Source organism: Stigmatopora nigra, chromosome 16 (genome assembly GCF_051989575.1).
Source record: "Stigmatopora nigra isolate UIUO_SnigA chromosome 16, RoL_Snig_1.1, whole genome shotgun sequence".
Lineage (NCBI taxonomy): Eukaryota > Metazoa > Chordata > Actinopteri > Syngnathiformes > Syngnathidae > Stigmatopora > Stigmatopora nigra.
The window spans coordinates 3351990-3370279 of record NC_135523.1 but is presented as its reverse complement, the minus strand read 5'-3'; the positions used below and the strand labels follow the sequence as shown (position 1 = coordinate 3370279).

The 18290-nt window shown below is 39.1% G+C and overlaps 1 protein-coding gene across 2 annotated transcripts in view; it reads left to right on the top strand.

Moving 5' to 3' along the window:
- Positions 1–18290, top strand: part of dlgap1b (discs, large (Drosophila) homolog-associated protein 1b) — a 67755-nt gene that overhangs the window by 40339 nt on the left and 9126 nt on the right. For both annotated transcript variants that reach the window (XR_013329175.1, XM_077736001.1), the window contains exons 9-11: positions 2251–2465; positions 4556–4733; positions 6547–6814. Coding sequence is in view for 1 of the 2 variants with exons in the window: in XM_077736001.1 (XP_077592127.1) it covers positions 2251–2465; positions 4556–4733; positions 6547–6814 (661 nt within the window). In the remaining variant the exon portion in view is untranslated. The remainder of the gene's footprint in view (positions 1–2250; positions 2466–4555; positions 4734–6546; positions 6815–18290) is intronic.

The following is an 18290-nucleotide window of genomic DNA, read 5'->3' as shown; positions in this document are numbered from 1 at the left end:
CCTTATCGCAGATCTCTTCTGCTAAAGATGAAAGTCTTACCAATGGCTTACATTTCCTCTTGTCTGAGTGAAGTATACATGAAAGCCCCCGGTGAGGAAAACAGGCGCTTGAAAGAGGGGGAGGCTGTTGTCGGGGAAAAAGCAAATAAGGTCCACTGAGGAGGAAGTGACTAGAAGAAGTTGCAAAACAGGGTAAAGAGGCATAAAAGAGGGAGAGAAACTTTAGTGTGGTGTTGCATTTTAAGAGTATTCGGATAGAAAGAAGCAAGTGGGAGCAAAGAAACTTGCCCGCCCCCCCCCCCCGTTAAAAAAAATGACAAACACGAGGAAATCTTTTCTTGTTCTTCTCGTTTCTCACCAAAATGGTTTCCGCTATGTTTGGATGATAGCCAAACCAACGTCTCAGGAATGATATGATTACTAAGCATGACCTTATTTAGCTAATGAGGAAATAGGGAGTATTTTCTTAATAGATTAGTTGATGTCAAGGTCAAGTCTGGTTGCCTAGCGAAGGTTCGCTCTATGAAGTGTTCCGGGTTTAATGCCTCTCATTGATTTCAGAGGTTTTTGGCTCACATTTCCAAGCTACTTTTTTTAATGCTGAATCAAGCCAGTGTTTGTCCCTGTCTCCCTGACTTTTTCCCTCTTTCTCATGAGGACTTTGGTTTTAGCATTGTTGGTGTGTTTGAAAAGTCAGTCGAGCAGAAAGTATTGGCCGAGGTACTTCTCAACGATCGATGATGTTAGAGGACAGACACAAAGAGGTCGACCAAAGTTGGAAATATTTTTGTGGTCACAGTTTGGGAAACAGACTTTAGTATTTGGGGTCAAAGACGAGAATTGGGTTGGATTGGATAACTTTATTCATCCCGTATTCGCGAAATACAAAGTACATACACATTCATATATATATATATACTACATACACATTCATATATATACTACGTACACATTCATATATATACTACGTACACATTCATATATATACTACGTACACATTCATATATATACTACATACACATTCATATATATACTACATACACATTCATATATATACTACATACACATTCATATATATACTACATACACATTCATATATCTACTACATACACATTCATATATATACTACATACACATTCATATATCTACTACATACACATTCATATATATACTACATACACATTCATATATATACTACATACACGTTCATATATATACTACGTACACATTCATATATATACTACGTACACATTCATATATATACTACGTACACATTCATATATATACTACATACACATTCATATATATACTACATACACATTCATATATATACTACATACACATTCATATATCTACTACATACACATTCATATATATACTACATACACATTCATATATCTACTACATACACATTCATATATATACTACATACACATTCATATATATACTACATACACGTTCATATATATACTACATACACATTCATATATATATATATACTACATACACATTCATATATATACTACATACACATTCATATATCTACTACATACACATTCATATATCTACTACATACACATTCATATATCTACTACATACACATTCATATATATATACTACATACACATTCATATATATACTACATGCACATTCATATATATACTACATACACATTCATATATATACTACATACACATTCATATATATACTACATACACATTCATATATATAATACATACATACACATTCATATATATAATACATGCATACACATTCATATATATACTACATACAAACACATTCATATATGTACTACATACATACACATAGATGTACATGCATGCTTACGGTAGGTCTTAACACTCCATTTGTTTTGTTAAAAACTTTGGTTAGAGGTAGCTTAGGTTTTTGGTTGAGTAAGGCTTGAATCGAAGTAGGGATTTTGTCAAAGGTAAGAAAATCCAATGAGTTTGAGTTCGGCATAGAAGAAGGAATCGAGATAATTAGTAGTTAGGATAAGGAAATAGGGGTTGGCATTCAGGTAAATCATTTTAGAATCACTTTTCCCGTGGGTGATTCATGGATTTTGCATGATCAGGGATTAAGGAGCATAGTCTTCGTGCCTGGGCCCACTTCACATTTATGCCACCGCTGACCATGTGTATTTTGTTCCACTTTATGAACCCACCAACTGAAATGTGCTTATCTCTGCTGGACAGTGTATCTGACAAGCTTGCTCTTACCCCGCAGGTCCCTCAAGATGAGTGGGGCGCATTTTCCCCACTGGGAAAGGACGACGAAATCCCTTGCCGGAGGATGCGCAGCGGCAGCTACATCAAAGCCATGGCCGAGGACGACAGCGGCGATTCCGACTGCAGCCCTAAGCCTTCCCCCAAGGTTCAAGCACGGCGAGCCAGTTACCTGAAGGCCACACAGCCGTCACTCACCGAAATGACCACGCTCAAGTGAGTGTTTTGATGGATTTATACGCTACATGCAATATTCCCTCTAATTTGTCATGTAAAACATGCTGCAAAATACAAAAATACCGCATAAACGGCGCAATTATGGAAAAAGGGGTAAAAAGAAAGTTTGGACTTTATTTACTACGCGTCATAAGATTGCTACTGCGCAGAGAAGACGACAATAATGCACAGGGAACATGTGGGAAAAAATAGGGGTTATGGTTTGAGTGGTTATTCCGGAATGCTTTGAAAACCGGCTTTAAATTGGGAACATCTTTGGATAAAGACGATGATGTTAATCAGTTGACAGAAATAATGGCGAGGTCCGTCCATGTCACATCTTCCCAGAGAAGCCCTCCACCCGGGAATGGCTGAATTCCCCCATGAATTGAAGGTGATTATCCATTCAGGTCGCTTGAATGGACATCATTGGGTCGGCCCTGTACATAATCAGCCCCACTGGGAAATCAGAACCACATGTAGTTGGAGATAAGAGTCCTGGTGGAGTGTTCTTTGACCTGATTTTTTCTCTTTGGCCATTCACTGTCTCGCCGGGTGGTTGATAATTTCAGGCTTCCAGTCTTATTATTGCTGTCGGGGTCTCAGTCATGCACCACCTCTTTGCTTCCTTCAATCAAACCCCGAGAGTGCAAAGACCAGGCGAGCGACGTAGGCAATTCCGAAGCGCAAAATAGGAAATGTTGCATTGAGAATGAAAGGAAGACATTTCAAGCACTCCCTCACGTCATCTATTCAAAGAAGAAATTTCAGATTAGGGACGATCACATTTTCTGTTATTCATGTCCTTCCCTGCTCAATTTTTGCTTTGCTATGATTAGATTCTACTCTGGCAAGGCAGTAATAATAGATTTTCCCCCTATTTTTCTTCGTTTCTGCTCAACTGTATTTGACTACCTCTTTGTTCCAATAGAATAGAGTAAGGTACCTATTGCTCCTGAGCCATATATGGCTCCCTTGTGAGTTTAAAATATGGTGATAGAGTCCTGAATGCACCAATAGGAGCACCACTGTGGTGTTGGCACTACCACTAGCATCGCTAATTATAATATTTGTTTTAATTTGTCTCTTTTGCATGCATACTTTCATTGATACTCTTTGATACTCTTTGATACTCATTGATACTCATTGATACTCATTGATACTCATTGATACTCATTGATACTCATTGATACTCATTGATTCTCATAAATTTATTCATCTTATTTAGCTATATTGTTAATCAATAGATGATATTTAGATGTGTTTTCTTGCTGGTAAGATTCAATTCTTCACAAACTGTGCAAAATGGTAGTTGCTAATATACCTAAGTAGGAGGCTTTATTTACCCTCTCGTATTAATTGTTTAGATTCAATTTAACAGATGCCTGATGTTCTTTGTACACACTCACAGTTTGACACTCAAGAAAGTCATGCTGTGCACATTGATTGGAGACAGGAGAGCTCTAATGAGGCACCTTTTCATCATCCTTGACAACACTGAATGCATGTTAGCCTTTTTGGGCCATTGAATTGTATCGTTACTCGGATGTTTAGTCGCCGGACGTTTGACAACATGACAGAGTTTACTGTTAAAATCAGCTCTCAAAATTATATTCATGAGAGAAAGTTTAATATCTAAATATCTACTGTTGAAACCAGCTCTCAAAATTATATTCACCTGGGCGACCAAACATCCGGGCGACCAAACATCCGGGTGACCAAACGTCCGGTCACAAAATTAAATGTCAATATTCCATCCATTGTCAAGGATTCTCAAATGTTTATCGCAATCTGGAGGCCTTGTACTCTCATGTAAGTGTTCTCGCTATTAAGTATTTGAAAAAAAATAAAACCTCCAAGGACGCTTCTTGTAAACCATTGTGAGAGTTTCTCAACAGCTCTCGGCGATTAGATAAGCAGAAAGTATCTCCTGAAGCAGTTGTGGATTGATGCATATCGTTCTACAAATACTATTCTTTTTTTTTCCCCCTTCCAAATTCTTACAGCTTCATTTCGCAGAGTTGTGTTTTCATCATAAGCCATGGCACCCCTAACCCTTCTTCTTCTTCCCCCCTTCTCTCCTGTGACAGGATTTCCACAGAGCACTCGCCCAAGCTGCAGATCAGAAGTCACAGTTATCTGCGGGCGGTGAGCGAGGTTTCTATCAATAGGAGCCTGGACAGCTTGGACCCGGCGGGACTGCTGGCTTCTCCTAAGTTCCGCTCCCGAAACGAGAGCTACATGAGAGCCATGAGCACCATCAGCCAGGTTATTCATGCATACACCTCCTACGCCGTCGGTTCTTAAAATGGGGTCACGGAAAAAAAAAATCTCAAGGCACAATGTTAGCTGAAAATTGTCTCATTTAAAACTATGTCACCTATATGAACATGATAGTCATTCTCACCATCAAATTATTCCAAAATTTAACGTCAACTTTCAGTTCGACTGATGTTAAAATAATGAATGCAGTGTTTTTTAACCCTATTTTAATTTTTAGACTAAACAACAAATGGTTCACGTATCGTAAAAACAGAAAAATGACTTAAATCTTGTTATATTATGACATTTTTTCCTCCTAATATTACTTCAACCAAAAGCAGTTTTGTGCTCATACAAACTTAACATTGACAAAATTTGAAGCCCAGAAAACCAAAAGTTTACTTGACATAAAAATAACCAACAAAATGACTTTAATCTCATAATAGTACAATTTAAATCTTGTTATACTACACTCTATAAATTCATATTGAAATTTTAACCTCATAGTTCAATTTTAATCTCTTAATATTGAGATTTCTCTCCTAAATTACTACAATTTTAATTTCCTGCAGCACACCAGTTGGGAAACACTGTTATAGACCACAAGGAGGCGACAAAACACTTATTTTTCCCTAAAAGAAGCTCTTCAACTCATGCCAAAATAGTTCCTTTGTGCAGAAATGCTATAAAAAAATTAACCACTGAACAAAACAAAAGGTAGGCAAGGTTTTCCTTCTTGAATTTACAATCAGGTCAGAATCCAACCAGATTATGAAGAGGAACTAAACCCCTCATCTCCCAATTAGAGCCTTTGTGTAGCAGTGCCGCTCTGCCGGAGCTTGGAATAACTAATTAAACCCGATGATGGGCACAAGCCGTATTTAACCTCTGCTCGTTTCTTCTCTTTGGAATTTTGCATGGTCAAACAGAATATAGAGAGACGTTTAAAACAAATAAACATGCAGCCTTGAGGGTGTCATGAATTATTCAGGATTAAACTGAATTTCAATTTTGATGAGTGCAGGTCCTGATTATAATTCACTCAAAGGAATAAAGGGTTTAAAACAAAGTAATTTAAGATGGCAAACATCCTGCACCATTTTTTCTATATAAATAAAATAGCTGAAAATATGTATTAAGCCATTGAAATTAATTAAAATTACAAAGACATGAAATTGTGAATAGGAGCTGAGTAAACATACGTAAACAAGCTCATAAACACACATGAATCAGGAATTCAACCCCCAAATATGTATATTTATATACATAAAATAGCTGAATAATATTTATTAAGCCATTGAAAATATTTAAACTTACAAAGATATGAAATTGTGAATAGCAGCTGAGTAAACATACGTAAACAAGCTCCACAGCCAGCTTCCTTCTAGCCAATTGGAGGCCAGTAAGGTGATTGGAAGATAGCCAATACAACTTCATCATCACAATAAAAAAAATGATATATTGGATGTGTATTTAAATTTTGGCAGTTGTATGATTTCATTTGACGTTTTGTAAATTGGATATTTTTTCCTATCTTAGGACAAATATTTTCCCATCAAGCTTTTTCATAACCTGAATATTTTGTATGTAAAAACACTAAGTAGAGATATCCCAGTTTTTAGGAATCACTACTTGGAATAATACACGATCAAGACACAAGATGTCCTTGGCAATAACTATTTTATTATTGTTTGTACTTGCCGAAACGTTAATCAAATGTTTCCGCGCTGACATTTAATATTCTCCTTTTCATTTCTCTATCCCGCACATTTTTATTATGTTGTACATTCTCACAAGTGTCTTTCTCCTTCATTGCCAGGTGAGCGAAGTGGAGGTGAATGGGCAGATCGAGGCGGTTTGCGAGTCGGTGTTCAGCGAGATGGAGTCGCAGGCGGTGGATGCGTTGGATCTGCCCGTTCCCGGCTGCTTCCGAATGCGCAGCCACAGTTACGTACGAGCCATCGAAAAGGGATGCTCGCAAGAAGAGGAGGAGGAAGCGTCTGGGCGAGGTGGAGGCGGGGCTAATCAGAAGGGAGGATCACCCCCACGGACAACCACCACGGTCAGGACCATTCAAAGCAGCACAGGTTGGTCTTGCATGCAAATTCTTATCATTTTGTGTCCTTAATTTGTTCTAATTTGGTAATCAATCAAAATCTTAAAGTAGTTTGCCTTTGAAGTCATCTTAAAAATACTGCCTGGCTTCTTTAGACTTTTTTAGTGGCTCTATTAATGATAGACATTAAATTACATCCAATTAATTGAACTGAGTTTCCTTTAAGCTTGTCTTTAAATAACCCCTAAAGTTGAATAAACCTTCTAAAAGTGGTCGTTTGCGATTCTAAAAGTCAAGATTTAACATCCACAGTTTTTGTTTGTTTTTTCGTTAATTGACAAGACCCCTGTGAGGCGTGACCGGACGTTTGGTCGCCCGGACGTTTGGCCGCCCGGACGTTTGGTCGCCCAGTGGAATATAATTTTGAGAGTCGATTTCAACAGTAAACTCTGTCATGTTGTCAAACGTCCGGGTGACCAAACATCTGGGGACCAAGAGTCTGAGGAGGCCTTAAATCCGAAATTGATCCCTGAAGAATGAAACTAGCGACCCACAGGAGTCTATGATAACGACTCAATTACAGCAAGCTCGCCATGCGTTAACTTGATTGTTGGTTATTGTTCTTTGAGACGCCGTCCCATGAGGTGGGAGGCGGCTAATGAAGACCATCTATCAGCTCAAAGCGTTTGAACTCTCCGCTTTCGTTCATTTTTTAAAATATTAAGCACCTCAATTATGAGTTCTTGTTGGGCAGAAACATGTTTAAATTTAATTCTTTTTAGAGCTCAACTATCTTGTCTGTCGATGTTAGAAAATAGGTACGTTTTCCCCAGCCTTGCTGTCCCTATACTTTTGTTTACGCCTGTGTTGCAGTCACTTGATGTTCAAAAGGCAAGTGATCAAAGCCGCCATATTTTTTTTTCAACCGTGGCTATTGAAGGTCATCAATATTAACTGTAGCTTCAAAACTTAGAGCGCTTGATGTCATCTTTCCCCCTTGTGTGCTTGAGTTGGGTATGCATAAAAGATCCATACTTAGGAATATACTATAAATGGAGGCTGCGTCGTTGCTTTTATTCTCCTCAAAGTCGGAATTTTCTATTCAGGAAGATCATGCAATATATATGAGAAATGTACTGGTTAACATGCATGCATGATTTCTTGGTGTTATGTCATAACTTGGAGAATCTTTAGTATTTGAGAGGGAATAAGTTAATTTACCTGTTAAAATGTGTTAAATTAACATTTTGAATCCCCTTTTCAGAGCTTTTCAAAATTGTTGTTACATTATAATACAAAATACTAATGTAGTACAGACAAAAATAAGGGGACAGATGGACTTTTTATTTTTTTAAGAATACATGCCATATAAAATAACTTGAAAATAGAATATGCATGATAAAATGCAATTATTTTAACATGCATTTCGGCTTTTATATTAATAACTGCAAAAATGTCATTATAAAAAATAGTTTGTTAGATTTGTGCTCAATCCAAATGGTCAAATTTCACAAATATATTTAAAACTCATATTTTCTATTCACATGATGGACCACCATTGGAAAAAATAATGTAACTTTATATTAAATGTAGACTTTAAGTAGATTTTGTTCTGCTTTGCACCATAATTTGAACAACAGCGCCCTCCTCGGGCTTGGAGTGTCACACACACCACAGTACTGTCAGTTGGCTGTCATTTTTCACTACACATGTTACCTTCTCAACTTAAGCCTTTTTGCCTTTCATAATGACAGTTTGACTGTCTTATTTTTATGACTTTTATCGGAATCATAAAAGGTCAGCTTGAAATAATAAGTAGAAGGTGGGGGTCACGGGTGTTGGCTAGGGATGGAGAGGGAGGGTCCGTCTCCTGACACATGAGCCGGTCACACCGTCACACACACTCTCGAGGCTCATTCCTTGTGCCGGTTGGGCTTTGCTGATCTTGGCATTTTGTTGCCAACATGGCGTTTTTCTTCCATTGCTTCTACGGAGTTTGCGATGACTGGCTTCGCTATTGTAAGTAAAGAAAGAAGGCGAGAGTGGCTGTGTTTTGACTTGGATTGTATGGCCCAGTTCTGTCTGCCGGCTGTTTTGGCAAGGAAGAGCAGGAACACTGCTTTCAAATTAAAAGCATGCCATGTGAGAGTGAATTTGAACAAGTGTTTATATTGCGTTGTTGTTGAATTTTACCAGCTAAATTCATTTTATTGAAAGGATAAAGATGACATGTTTCTGTACTTAAGTGAACTGTGATGTGAGCGTTGAACCTGTGTTGCTTTAATTTTGAAAACAAGCACGGAGGTTTTTATTCTAACACATGCTAGTATTCATTTAGTGTCAGTTCCGAGCCCATCCCTGTTTCATTGTTTACTCATTCTGAATGTGAACAAAATGTTATTAAGTTGCTATAACGATATATTATGATAATAATAGGAATGCCACATATTCTTAGTACTACATATTTTAAAACTCATTTGAAGATCCATTGGATCCAAATGAATCAGGAAGCAGAAACTAAATCATTATTTGTTTGACGTCATCATCTATTAATAACTATACTCTTGCCAAAATTCAAACATAAAACTATTTGTGCTTGCCCTGAGGTTGCGGGGGAACTCCAGGCTGTTTTCTATTTTGGTCTTTGTGGGTTTGTGTTGGGGGGAGTGACGCTTCACATTCACTGATCTCCACAACTTAAGGCTATAAGTACATAAAGTCATAGTCAGGGAACGCCCACTTTTCCCAGCAATTCTGGTTGTGATGTCACAACATGTTTTGATCATGTCTAGCTTTCTAGTATGACGCTAACTAGTACATAATGACAACTGTGATGTAGATTTACATGTCCTGCCAACACTAGAAGAGCAAATACCTGCCATTAATCACATCAAACGATGTGCAGTAGCCCACCACAAGAATGTCTTTGTCAATCCCCTCCTTCCAGTCCCATTTCCCCCAGTTTGCCTTTAATTACAGGCCTGCATGACGCCTGGTTTTGGCGGCGGTACATGTGAGCGGCACCTGTGTGTCATCCCATCAAAGCCGCCATACCTCTTGGGTAGAATTATTATTCAAAGTGAGAATTAAACAGCTCGCTTCCACTCGCACCTGCTTAATGTTGTCATTCCACTCGCTTTGATGCTTGAAAGAGGGATGGGGGGCGTTTATGGGTATGTGGAGGGATGAAAAAGGCCAGGTGGAGACAGGTGAGATGTGCATCAATGATAATAAGAGACAACATGAATGCCTCCTGCATATTTTTCCATCCTTTGACTTAATGTTTAGCATATAGCAGCGGCTGTCTGGCATAGAACCTGCATTCATGTTTGTATTTTCAGCTTCAGGTCCAAACTGGATGCTTGTTGAGATAAATCCATCTATGCTGATGTTTGTGCATGTCGGTAATGACTTCATTCTGTCACGGAAGTCTGAGAATGTGAACCAGTGGGGACTTGCACTTGCCCAAATCACAAAATCAGGATCTTTTTGCATCCTCAAACCAGATTTATGGCCCCTCTGTCAAATAATCTGGGCTCTTTTAATGGATTATTTCTGATGCCTGGTTATAATATTATAATTCCAAGTCAAAGAACTTGAATTGAGACACCTTGGAGTGAGAATGTTGTCCGCTAGAGGTCGTTCTAGGCTCAACTGTGCCCTCTCATTTAAGTATTGGACAGTCAGATATCATTTGACAGCAACTTGTTTCAAATAAATATACATGGAGGAATTCCTATCTCAAAATCTAACATTTTATATCAATTAAGCCCCTCCCCTTTACTTTAAAATATCAACTTTTTACATAGCCCGACTTAGGGTCTCCTACTAGACTTTGAGGACGATGTTTGGATGTCTTTTGACACAGGAAACGCAACGTCACTCTTTCAGCCCGCCCTTGCCGTCCATGTGCTGTCAGATGGACGGGAGGGGGAGGGATTGGACACAAAAGAACGGTCGCTCCCTGTTTGCATGGCTTCGCAGGGTGCTTTCCTGCCAAAAGAAAGAAAGGCCGAGTCGGCCCAATGGTGTCTTGGATCAGCTTTTTCACCCCCACTCTTTTGCTTCTTGTCCTTCATGCTTATGTTTTGGAAAAGGAAACGCTAAGGATTTCCTCAGTGAAGACGCTGGATGATCCCCCCCAAATCTCTACTACACATAAATATGACTTGGGGAGATTAACAGAAAAATTGGATAAGCCTTAACTCATTGGCTGCCAATTGACTTAATAGACCATATTGATGGGTAAAAAGGAGCCATTCAGTTTAATCAGTCAAATTCAAAGCATCACCATATTTTTGACCTCTCTTCATATTTAATACCCTCCAATTTTAGTTGATTTTCTTTAAGTTATTGCAAAATTACTTTATTGACCTTTTTGACCTTTGCCTTTAAAACTCCCAAATTGAATACCCTCACCCATTTTATACAAAAAAATATCTTTAAGACAAATATATGGAACATAATGCACAAATCATGCTTTCTTTAGATTTCAACTACTGGTAGAGGTCAAAAACTCCCAAAAAATGACCCAAAAATGCTTCTCATTTGACTGAAAAGCCAATCAAAATAGACAAAAAATCCTACTAGTCAAAACTTTAAAACGAACAACACATCCAAACAGTATATTTGCAATGAAACCAAAAAAATCACCCAAAAATCATTTTCTGTCGACTATAATTTCAATCAAAACATACTAATTGAATCCATCTAAATTCAAAACTTTAAAATAAACAACACACATCCACACAATATATTTACAATTCACCAAAATCCCTTATTATAACATGTTCTAGCGACAAAATAACTTGAACAAGCTGCAGTAGCTGATCTAGGGTCAGTACTTTTTTTCCATTTGAGCGTTCTACATAGAAGTAGCTGCTTTAGAGCCATTGCCATGTGGGGGGGCTGGCAAATTAAAGACCTCTCTGTGAAAGTCCCTACAGTAGTCTATGTGTGCGTCGTCTAGCAGCCCCGCCTACTTTTTTGTCTCCTTTTTGAACCCATCATTAAAAATAAGCCACAGCTCAGCCCTGATGCACATTGAGAGACAACCCAAGCAAAAAAAAGCCCCAAAAAAACCATCTCCTCCCTTTTTTTTGCTGCTTCACTAACCAAGCAAGGAAAAAACTGAAGGGGGAGATTTTAGGCCTTATGTGTGTGTTTCTGTGGGAGGGTTAGTTTTCAAGACCCCCTCCTCTTAAGGAGAATGAGATGAATGGGCAAAGGAATGCAGGGAGACAAACGAGCACTCTCGGCAGGAGAGTGGGAATGTCGGACAGGCCATTGTAAGCCGTTCTTTTCCTCGTTTTTTAACCCTCGTGCAAAAAAAACGGGGGTGCGAAAAGTAACACCTGAGAGGCCCACCGAGACGTTTCATGCAGGCACTTTTTTTGCCAAAAATTCAAGTTTCCATGCCCCCTCCCATCCAGAACTTGTGGATACACAGAGAGCTTTCTGACGTTAGCTTTCCAAACCCAGATGTTTTTCTTTTTTTTTTTTGGAAACTAGTGCCTCTGGCTGTGGATTAAGACCCCGCCATTGCAGTGTCTCCTTTCCACATAACCCCCCCACTCACCCCTCAACCATGTGCGAGTGGTCAGGACAAAGAACGTCAAAAAAAAGAAGGATGAAGGGGGGAAGGAATGCAAGAAGGCGGGCAAGTTGAAGCTGATGTTTAACAGTGGTTCTCAATGAGTGTTGATAGGGAAAAAAGGGAGTTTGCTGATATTTTTTGTGGGGTTTTTTTGTTTTTTTGGGAGGGGGATGAATGGTTTAGTCGTGAGTGGTCTTGGGTTGGAAAAAGGGGGGTTGGGAGGTGAACTTTTGACCACATGCTGCTGCTTTTAGATGGAGCGAGCAGGCAGCTTCTCATGTGACGTTCTAGGATGTGCTAATAAATTTCGAAGGGAAGGTCTTTGAATGGTATTCTTTATGGAGGTTAACCTGGTTAACTTGGTAGGGAAAAATGATTTGGAGGGAAAAGGTAACAAAAAGGGTAGTTGAATGTGTTTTTTTTTTAATATAATGTGTTTTCAAAAGGTCTAGATTATAGATAAAATAGGATATTTTTATTTGTTGTAGATTAAATTCAGTTGTACAAATGAAATAATTTATGTATTTGAATTGAAGTGCAATGTATTGACATTTTTAGAATATTTTTGAAATAGGTCTTAAGTACTTTTCCCCCTGTTTATTTTTTGGGGGACATTAAGAGTAATTATTTTAATATTTAATATTACAATTGCATAATTCCATTTTCATGATCTCTAAATGTCATGTTTAAATTCAATATTCCTAAAAAAAAATAACTAAGCAATGTTCATTAAATTACAAAAATATTTAAATGTGTTGAGTTCATTTAAGAAAAACTAAATATTCTAATATTCTATCCATTTATGAATCAATATACAAATCATGGTATCTAAATTTCATGTTTAACTCTAATATTCTTAAACGAATATTTAAAATAACTAAGCAATGTTCATTAAATTATGAAAAAATATTTAAATGCATTGAGTTAATTTAAGAAAAACTAAATATTTTAATAGTCATTCCATTCACAAATCAATTCAAATGGGAATTTCTTGTGCTCTTTTATTAAATCACTAAATATGCAACTAAAACCTTTTCATTAAGCAGTCCCATTTTTCTTTCCTTTTTCCCCCTCTTCTGAAAAATATCAACACCCCTTAAGCTGACTGTTTCTCACAAAAGCTTGTCACCATGCTTTTAAACCCAGTTAACACTTTTCCACCACTATGCGTCAACTTGCATGGGTCCTTCTCCCCAAATCAGTTTCACCCGTCCCTTTTTTCCCGTCCACTCGACGGCGTCCTTTCCCCCAAATCAACATGTCCAAACCCAGTCACCATTGAGTCACGCATACCGTTCCCCTTTACTTCTCCCCCTTCCGAGTCACGGCTTTGGCACGGCCGCCGTTCGAGTTGTAAGAAGAACATCGCCTCGATGTGTCAGGAGCGAACGGGCGCTCCGGCAACAGCTTAGTGGGAAAGCATGCGTGAGATGCGTGGGCGCGACGGGCTTAGCCAGCGCTCGGGTTTCTGCACCACAAAGCAGCTGGAATGCGCAAGGACACAGAAAGGGCTGGGAAAACTTCCCCACTGCTCCTTTTTTGTTGCTCACCTCCTCCCCGACGCTTATCTCGGCCTCTAAACAAAAGCCTGATGTTGTCACTCCTGGGTAGTTCAAAAAAAGAGAGGAAAAATAGGAAAAGAACTTGAGAAGAACATATGCTTGTTGGTGATTGGATGAAAATGGGAAAATTGCTCGTCTGGAAGTAGAAAGTGAATAGCACGCAGCTGCTGGCCATGTTGGCGCTTGTAAAGTGAAATTCTCGTTTGTCATGGGCAGTTATTTCTCAAGAACTGTTTTGCTTGTTTTAGAATGACCTTCTTTAGAAGTGTGGAATGTCTCATTTATGTGACGTCAGCCTTCCTATCTGAATTATTTATTAGGTTGGGCCTTACTCTGGGCTGAAAGCTGTTATTTCAAATCAAAAAACACTTGATTACTATTATTGACTACTGTATTTTCACAACTGTAAGGTGCACCACATTATAACGTGCACTACATTATAAGGCGCACCCTCAATGAATGACACATTTTATTTTTTTTCCATATATAAAGCACACTGGATTATAATGTCTATTTTGGAGAAAGTTTAAGACTTTTAAGTGTGCCTTATAGTCGTGAAAATGCAGTACTTTCACTAGTACTACTTAGCAACTTCAAGGTATTACTAATAGTGAGTAGGCAAGTGGTTAGTATGTGAGTTTCGCAGTTCTGGGTTCAGTTCTCATTGTTGCATGATCTCCTCGTGCTTGTGTGGCCTTTTTCCAGGTACTCTGGTCTCCTCCCACCGCCCCAAAACATGCAAAACTCTAAATTGCGTGTCAAAGCGGCGGCCCAGGGGCCAAATCTGGCCCACCGCATCATTTAGTGTGGCCCGGGTAAGTAAATCATGAGTGCCGACTTTCTATTCTAGGATCAAATTAAAATGAAGAGTATAGATGTATATTAAATTCCCTGATTTTCCCCTTTTTAAATCAATAATTGTCATTTTTAATCATTTTTTGTGTTTTTAAATCAAAAATCATTTTGTAAAATCTAAAAAATACATAAAAAAGCTAAAATAAACATTGTTTTAGATCCAGCACCCCCTGCAACCCCTGTAAGGATAAAAAAAATGAGTGAATGACAGCCCCACTGGCAATGTGACTGAAACAGGATCATTGACTGTGTTTGAAAATCCCTGATTTGGTGTCAGCTATCCACTGTTGACACTTTCCCGCCCGCCCCCTCACAACAATTAACAAGTGTTATACCTCTATACTTACGCTTAGCGTAAATGTACAAGTTGCAGCAGTTTTAAGAGCAGTCTGTTTTTACAAGTGGCCCAGTTTTCCACGTGCTAAATATAGTGCCATAAAACCTGCTCCAAACACTCACACACAGTGTGGGCTATTGTGTCTGATGGTGCTCAGACATCTGGAGCATTCAGACCCCCTCGGCTCATTTCGAGTACCACGCGGACGATGTCAGGTGACTCGTGGCGGCGTCAGTAGAAACGGGGAAAATTCCCACAAGTTTGTGTGGAGCCAAACGAGAATTTTTCGTTGCGAGTCATGGTGACATCGAACTGGCCTGCATTGTGTCCGTGTAATGTCACACGATGTGAAACGCCCAGAAAAAAATGCCCTTAACAGACCGGTTAGTGGAGTTTTTGTGCGTTTTATACCCTTGCATAAAAAAAATAACAAAAAATCGTGGCTTGGAAACAGTTGACAACAAGCGTGTTCCCATCGCCATGGCGATTTGGAGCTTGTTTTTGCCCATTTGGGATCTATTTGTCCCTCCTCTCGGGCTGGCAGGCCATTTTAGAAATAATATTTAGTAATATATATAATGTTTTTTATTTTTATAAATTGATTAAAATAACTGGATTAAAAGCCCTGAATATTCTGTTTTTTAAAGATCTAAAACAATGTACATTTTAGCTTTTTTATATATATTTTTAGATTTTACCTAATTATTTTTTAACTAAAAACAGAAAAAATGATTAAAAAAATACAATTATTGATTGAAAAGGGAGAAAATCAAGAAAACCTAATATACATATATACTCTTCATTTTAATTTGATCCTAAAACAGAAAGTCAGCACTCATCATTTACTTTCCCGGACCACACAAAATGATCCAACTGGCCAGATTTTAGCCCCCGGGCCGCCACTTTGACACATGTCCATTAAGGTGCCGCCTGTCGCAGCTGCAGTGTGGGGCCACCACAGAGGTAAACAACCGGGCAACAATAGCTAACCCCCGCTTCCCGCCCTTCTGGTGAAGTTAGTGTCGCCATGGCGACTCTATCACAAAAGCCATCCAGCTGGCCCGGCCGCGTTGACATGCGGTAGAAAGGGACGGACAAATGGATGTGTTTGTGCCACACAGGCAAATGGCGGACCCTCCTCGGACCCCCGAAACGATGCAGCTGGGCTGTCAACGTCTCAAAACCCCCCCCTCCATCCTCATTTGTTTGGATGGCGAAATATTTTTCCGCCATCCCCCGCCTGAGGGAGCTCGTTCCCGCTTGATTTGCGGGTTGTTTTTGAAGTGGCCTATCACAGAGCTGCACCAACCAGCATGAACACCTCTTCACAGACACACTCTGGTGAACCTCAAAGAAGAGGAAGTCTATTTTGGTGAGGAGGGCTGCAAAAATGAGTGGTCTCGAGAAGGGGGGGAGGAACAGGCCAGTTCACAACGAAGTGTCAGCGTTTGAAGCGGGGAGTCTTGTCGTTCATTGACTCCCGGGTGCTTGTAGACCCCAAGAAATTCCACAAGTTTCTTTGCAGTAGTGGTTTAGGCATGCCTTAACCACTTTTTAGCATCCTGAAGTTGTTAGAGGCAACCGGCAGGGTTTACATTGAGATCAGGGCTGACTGAAAGCAGATGTTTACATGACAACATTTGGGACCTAACCTAGCTATGACCCTAAACTAAAGACTTTGATGAAACCTTAAATGGCACCGCTTAGCCTTTTTTTTAATGGGTGTTTTTTTGCTAACTTGTTCATATCGTGGTGTAGGACATTCTGACAGGAGTGTTTGGTTTTTAGACACATTTTGAAGGTCTTGGAATCCCAAAGGAGTCTGTCTTGCTCTTGGGGGTTTAGGTCTTGATCTTGACTTGGTTTTAGTGATTCCAGATTGCAGGCATGTCAAGGCCAGATCCTCTTTATTTAGTTGTGCACTTGTTTTGGTCCTGGTCTTAACTTGCAAAAGTCTTGATTTTTATTTAATTTTAGTGATTCTGGATTGCAAAGTCTTGTTCAGATCTTGGTCTTGATCTTGACTATCAAAAATCTTGATCTTGACTACCAAAAGTCTTGATCTTGATTTGGTTTTAGTGATTCCAGATGGCAGGCATGTTTTGCACTTGTTTTGGTCCTGATATTAACTTCAGTAAGTCTTGATTTTCATTTAATTTTAGTTATTCTGGATTGCAAGTAAGTAAGCCATGGTCATATCTTGGTCTTGACTCCCAAAAGTCATGATCTTGACTTAATTTAATTGATTCCAGATTGCAACCATGTGTTGGTCATGTCTCAGTCATTAACACAACACTATACTATCAAAATATACTTCAAAATGCCATTACTATTTGTCAGATTTTGGTTAGTGTTTGTTAGAATGGGCCAACTTATTTAGCAAACAAAAAGTCAATTTGCCTTCATTCATTTCAAAACAACAGCTTGTGTATCACTTCCTGTATTTTAAACCTTCCAATGAGTAAAACCTCTGGAGGAATGGTCGCTGTCACACATGATGAATCGGATCTGGGTACTCAGACATGCAGCCCAATCCATTCTCCGTCACTTCAGTGGCGCCGACGTTACTCGGTGCGGTTTCCCTGATGCGTTTGTAGTATCAGTTTTTTTTTTTTTTTCACGTGGGCGGGGGGGTCTTCTTGGCTGCCGTATCGGTGGCAGGAAGTCTGTGGTCTGCGTTGATGTGGCTAAGCCGCCGCGTCAAACGTGGGGCGTTTGTATGGTTCCGTCTTTCTGCCGGCTGTTTACTTAACCTGTCTGAGCTTTCCAAACAGCTGTCATCCTCTGGAGCGTCTGGCTTCCACACTGACAGCGTCTCTCTCGTTTGATTATCTGACTGACTTTTAGATGACTTGAGGGGAGGGATAGTAGAGCCTGACATTCTATCCTTTGAACCTGCTAAGCGGACGAGGGGGCTCAGACCTCGCCCTTGTGAATGTGACCTTTTGTCTAGATAAAGCCTGTTGTGTCAATCGTATACCCTCAGATAGATTGGGACTACTGGTTTATTGATATCATGTTTTATTATTATTATTTGTATATCTGCATTTTTTACAGTTTGTATTGCGCTTTATTTTAGGTTATAGCTATGTAAAAAAAACTAAAACTGTTAATGGTAAATGTGCTTTTGACTGTTGGTTACAATTATTTTAAGCCA